Source organism: Ascidiella aspersa, chromosome 9, assembly GCF_963924565.1.
Source record: "Ascidiella aspersa chromosome 9, kaAscAspe10.2, whole genome shotgun sequence".
In the NCBI taxonomy this organism is placed as follows: domain Eukaryota; kingdom Metazoa; phylum Chordata; class Ascidiacea; order Phlebobranchia; family Ascidiidae; genus Ascidiella; species Ascidiella aspersa.
The window spans coordinates 21,360,614-21,366,914 of record NC_139455.1 but is presented as its reverse complement, the minus strand read 5'-3'; the positions used below and the strand labels follow the sequence as shown (position 1 = coordinate 21,366,914).

General features: G+C 36.3%; 1 protein-coding gene across 1 annotated transcript; it reads left to right on the top strand.

Moving 5' to 3' along the window:
- The first annotated feature begins 2,734 nt into the window (after positions 1-2,734).
- On the top strand, positions 2,735-5,364 carry LOC146133566 (coiled-coil domain-containing protein 57-like). The gene has a single exon (XM_083397039.1). It carries the CDS (start codon positions 2,735-2,737, stop codon positions 5,276-5,278), a length of 2,544 nt encoding a protein of 847 aa, XP_083253165.1. The 3' UTR covers positions 5,279-5,364.
- Positions 5,365-6,301: the final 937 nt, after the last annotated feature.

The window sequence follows — 6,301 nt, the reverse complement described above, 5'->3', positions numbered from 1 at the left end:
GTTAATTGCTGGACTAAGTGGTCGCGAGTCACTGAATAGCCAGAATTGATATTAAAATGCCAAAGGGAGGCATGTATCATTTCTACCGGCTTGCTATGTGCTCGATCAACCCACTTATCCGCCTTTGTTCAAGCAAACTGCTTTTCTGCTGCTTAAGGTAACCACAGATAAATTTGCGCGACTCGCCGCGTTTATAATTAAACAAAGAAACCGCGGTTTGTGTGTCGTGTCGCTTCTTTCTTTGTACAAACTTCATTGCTACTATCCACGATTCCGTCGGAATTGAACTGTGCACAAATTTCATGCGTTGCCTTTTCGTTGCTAGGTGTCGCCAATGTTTTTCTGTCTTGGCGCCTCAATGCGTATTGAATCACGACAGAACACTTATTCTATAAGTTTCTAACGCTATAGACTTAATTCTAGAAGGTAGAATACGAATGTGCTTTGTAAGTTTTAATTCTTACCATAAGCCTTACGCTGTCATAAAAACAACGCGGAAGCTATTCGAGGCAGAGTATTGTTGTGCGAATTTTTTGCGTGTCGTAATTTATACTCGTCCTTACTTTAACCGTGGCGACTGCTTTTACGGTTAAACAAAGGATATCGTACGTAGCCTGGTGTTCGCTGCTGCTGCTTTGATGTAGCCCGCGAACTAAAAAGCCTTATGTCACCATAGATCTCTCGTCGTTTATTAGATGTTTCATGGTGTCTAATCACTCGAATATGCACGACCGTTTTCATGCTGTTGTAGAAATAGTCCGCCACTCGTTCGCTTTTCGTGTTTCATTCGACGAAGGTAGTCGACTCGCGCTATGATGCGTCTTTTTTTCCTGCTGTATCTTCCGTGTTGGGCAGCCAAGTGCGCGCCGTCGCGTCAAATATAAATATATATAATAAAGCAAAACCGCTGCAAAATGAAGCCTGGTGAGGCTGGTGTTCATGTTTTGTGTCAGTCTTGAAGTAGTAATGTAAGTAATGATACTTACATTTATTGAGTAATGCTAAGTACTGCAGTGAAGTAACTGAAACCTACATAGGCCTATACACAATGTGTATTCTGTGACCAAGCTCTTGTGGAGTCGTACTGACCAACGATAACGACACCCATGTTGTCCCTTCTAAGCCTGTGTCGATAGAGCGAAGGTCTCGGCATGAACGTTGAATGTGAGTTCGAACCTCAGCGCAGGTTAGTTGTACAATCCTGATTGATATCGGTAGGCCTCTAGGAAGGCATCTTGTGTCCTAGTGAAGTGTAGTTCTAAAGCTGGTATGGTGGGACCTCTTTGCATCCCAAAAATAATGTAAGGCCCAAACTATTTTTTAACAAGTTGTAATTAACAAAGAATCAAGCTGTCCAATGATTTATTATAATTAAAACTCGGTGCGAAATATTTTATGACGCAATCAATTTAAAATATGTTCAGTAGCCTCGATGGAACTTTTTCACGGACTCTGTAGTTTGAGTGTGACTGAAGACCCCGTATCGGATAACCGTTTGAGTTAAACGGGTTATCACCGCAGGCAAGTCTGGATTCAAATACGAATCAGATTTGACATTCTTTTAAAAATTGTGCGGGGGCACATGCCCACCACTAAACTATAATTATTATAATGTTTGCCAATTTTTACTATGCAAATACCCAAAATTAATTGCTTTCCATTTTAACTACGTTTTTTCGTTTTTTTTTTCAGTTTTAAGCAAATTTATAGTTAGACCAAAGAGATTATAACTTATAATATGTTTGGTTAGACAAATAAAAATGTATCAACCGTTGTGACATTACAAAAACTTGTTAGCGTTGAGCAAGGGGATTCCCCGTGATACAAAATCGACCAGTTCAAATTCCAGTTGTCGTTTTTTAAGTTACCCAGAGAATAAGAAAGGAAGGGGCACTGAAGTGGTTCGAATCGACATGTAATCACTAACATCACCTTTTCGTCTTTTGGTTTATATTGCCAACATTATTTTGGGGAGGGTTGAAGTTTGGTGGGTCAAGTATTATTTTTTAAATAATTTATTCTACAATATTTCTTTCTTTCTTGTAAAATCAAAAATCAATATTGACAAAGTCTAGTTTCTTTACTGTAAATATAAGTGATAAGATTCTAGACCAGCGCCCTAACAGGTGCAAGCATAAAACTTTCTAAATTTAATACTTCCACGCCCAAGTATAACCTCTAAATCAATTCACAATAACATAAGAGTGCAAGCATAAAACATAGATCTGGGCAAAACACCACTTCCAATAACAAATCGTCTAACGACTTGCATTTATTAGGTTTCGCAGAGTTACACAGATTTACAATGTATTTCTAGAACAGTGCTTCTTAAACTTTTTTAGTTTTGTTCACCCCTAGCATCTATCTTCAGATTTCATTCACCCTTGTCTCATGATATGATAAAACCATCTCATCCAGATATAACAGCACCCGGAATAACTGCCTTGCTCGCAAGCTATCATCCGTTTCTGACGTTTCACCCCTGCAAAAAATGCATTCACCCTGGGGTGAACCATTCGCCTGATTAAGACGTTCTAGATAACCCCCTAGACGCAACATTCGTTGTTGTGATAACATAAAAATGCAAGGGTTTAAAATGGTCAGTAAGTTAGAAATTCTATTTGTTATATTAATTCATTTTGTTATGTATGATTTATTTTCTTAACAAATATGTATTTTTTTACTCCAAAAAAACTTATTTAAACTTTAACACTTTAATAGTATGAGCAATGGTATGGATTTAAAAGAGTTGCAAGATATTGTAACAGAAAAGGAAAATGACTGGAGAACTGCCACGCTTATGCAAATAAAAACACTCCAGAAAGAACTAAGTACAACATCAGAAAACTACAATGATATTAAAGAAAAGTTTTTGAAAATGAAGGATGACTTCAAGTATAATTTGAAACTTTTAAATGAAAGAGATGATGAATTGAAAGAATTGGATCGATTTAGACAGCACACAAAATGTTTGGAAAGTAAATATCTTTGTGAAATAAGTGATTTGCAAATAAGAGCTGACGATTCTAAAGTTGAATTGGTAAAGGAAAAAAAAGCTAAGGAAGAAATGGAGCAATTTTACAAACAAAAAATTGCGGATCAAATCGCGCAGTTTGAAGCCTTCAGAACTTCAAAACTTACTGAAGTTGAAAGAGTTGTAAGTGACTCAAGCAAGGCTAAACAGCACCTGGAACTTAAAATACACCAACTTGAATCTGAAATTGAATCACAGAAGAATGACCTGACACATCACTTTGAAGACCTGCTTCATACCAGCCAACTTGAATCAAATGAAAATATTGAAGAGGCAAGAAACAAATGTCTTCAATTAGAAATGAAAAATAAAGTCTTGGAAAAGGAAATTGAAGTTGGACTTGAAAAGCAAAAGGCCTGCGATAAAAACGCTGAAAATGCACTTCAGCAACTAAGTGATTTGAAAAGAAAACTTCAGCAATCTGAATTTGATGTTAATGATATCTCGTCTGTCAAAAATGCCAGAATTGTTGAACTTGAATCTCAGTTAAACGATATGCATGAGTTGGTCAACAAGCAAGCAAAAGAATTTGATGAACACAGAAGTAAACTGGACAAAGATAGTCGGGTTAAACAAGCAAACTTTTTGTCTGTCCAACAATCCTACCTTGAAAGTGAATCAAAACTAAAAGAAAAAATACGGCTTCTTTCTTGTAACCTTGATTCAACCCAGGTGGAAATTAAAAGAGCAATATGGGATGCAAATAATGAAAAACAAGAATTTAAGGAAACACTTTTGGCCAAAGACAAAGAAATTGAAGAGTTAAAAAGCAAATTAGAGACACTCTTATCAGATCGTAGTCACAGCGAAGCAGCCAAACAAACTGAGATATTTACTTTGCAAAAGCAGTGCAACATCCTAAAAACTCAAAACGCAAGGATGACATGTGATATAGAAGATTATCAACAAAAGCTTGTTAAATCGTATGCCAAAGAGCAAAGTTTGGAAGAATCGAAAGCTCGCATGGAAAGCGATTGTTTGCGTAAGTTTGAAGAAGTAAAAACCAATGCTCTAGCGAATGAACTTTCAGTGCAGAATGAGCAGCTCAAAAACACAATCAAACAAATGCGTGTTGAAATGCAGCGTCTACTTGATGAACAGGCTGACAGACTTTCAGAGTCCAAAAAAACTGAAGATGAGAAAACAGAGGAGTCTACAATAGCACATCCCTATGTTAACTCCCTTGAAAATGAGGTCATCACACTAAAAAAGGCAAAGAGAGATTTAGAAAATGAGCTTACGACCTTTAAATCAACCTCTGAAACTGAACAAAAGGAATTAAAAGCTGAAATGCAAAAGGTGAGGGTTGATCTTGAACATCAAAAAACTTTGGTCACAAATTCACAAAACGTAGCTTCCCAGTTATTAACACAAATACAGCAACTGAAATCTGAAGCTTCTTTGGTTCCAAGCCAGACCAAAATGACTACAAAATTACAAGTTGAAATGGTCCAGCTAAGGAGGGATCTCGCTCTTGCAGAACAACAGGTTACACTGCTCTCAGTTGACAAACCAACTTTACATTCACTTGTTTTGCAAATTGACGACAGACTAAAAGCGGCTGCTAACAAGATTGAAACACTAACAGTAGAGAGGGATCAATTGCTGGAATGTGGAAACAGGATGCGGTCTGAACTTCGGGAAGCTACCGAACAGATGGAAGCGGCTGCCTTAACAAAAGACGATGAGCCTGTTAAACTTCAAGCACCGGAGAAAAAAATTCAAGAAATACCAGAAAAGATTACCCGGGACCAGGAAGCTGATAAACTTCATCAGATGGAAGATCTACAATACCAGCTTACGAAACAGGAGCTGCAGTTTGCAAGACGCCAGCCCCCGCCCAGTTTCCATATGCATGGCAACAGAGATTCAGTTTCTTCTAGCAGTGAAATAACAGATGCAAGTAATGTGGAGTCTGCACAGTTTCCAGATGCAGAGGAAAGGGTCAGGATTTTACCCACCCGTGTCCCATTCCATCCTGTTGAAATTAGCTCATCTTCATTAGATGATACATCACTTAAAGAAGTTTGGAATGTACTTCAACAATCCCCCATGACCTCAATAGATACCCAAGCTACGGTCAAGCCAGTGTTGCAAAAAGGAAAATCTAAACCCTTAGAAAAACCTTTTGTTGTTCATAAATACAAACCTGAGGTTAACAAAAAGAGAACTTCTAAACCTCTTAAAATTCGTAATTACAACATAAAAGATGATACTCATTTTCAAAAAAAATCCAATGGTTAAATTTTGTATAATTAAGTGCAAAATAGATTTTCCTAATATATTCTGTATTGTTTAGCGGTGTGACTGAATAACTTAGCACAACTATTTCTGGACACTCATGTTGCTGTATTACTTTTTTTTTTACTACATATATTTTATTTTCTGTAATTATGTGTTATTGTTTTGCATATGTTACAAAACGAAATAAATTTTTGGTAATGTAAAGATGTATTTTTTTAGTTACTAGTAAATGTTGTAAATTTTTATATAAATATACTCATAAAAACCTAGATAACAAAGTGATAAGGGAAATCATTTCTGTATACTTTTTGCCATTTACCGGTACATAACATAAAAAATTTATTTCAAAATGGCTGCTGTTTGCGATATTGTGGAATCTGTGGCTTAAGCCATATGTCAGAAAACTTTTTTTTTGCATCTTGTTTAAAAGTTTGAAGCATTTACAGTAAACCCAAGTCGTTAGTGGTGGTAATACGAATAGCAATTTGGTGGTACAGGAAGGCTTTCCAGTTCAAACGTGTTCATCTTTTAGGTCCTGGTTAGTAAAGAAGGACAAGTGTAGTTTTACTGTACTTGATGGAAGTCGTCCCCATTTGAGCCGCATTAATTCGAACCATAATCTAGAATCGGCGACTATATAGTTTTTGAAGGAATGTTTTGGCCTGTATTAATTTGAACATAGTGGTGTTGCAGCGACATAAAAAGGCCAGTAGCTGTTACACAACCAAAGAGGTTGGAATTGAAAAAGCGTGTCACTGGCATAGCGAGATTCCTGTACGTACTTTTCTTAACTTGATTTCTTTAATTTTACCATTGTCCAATTCATTCCGTACTTTCGTACCAGCCAGGGTTGAGGCATAAGAAAATTTATAAAAAACATGTTTTATTATTTGCTAACTAAATATATTTAAAAAATATGTGAAAACATAAAACATAAATTCACAATATAATAAAAAACATTTTTTAATATTTTTTATTCCGATTTGTTACGGATGCACAAGCGAAATAACATCATTGCCAATA

What these genes read in the sequence shown, in the direction of transcription:
- LOC146133566 (XM_083397039.1), top strand. Translation starts at nt 2,735, where the DNA reads ATGGATTTAAAAGAGTTGCAAGATATTGTAACAGAAAAGGAAAATGAC.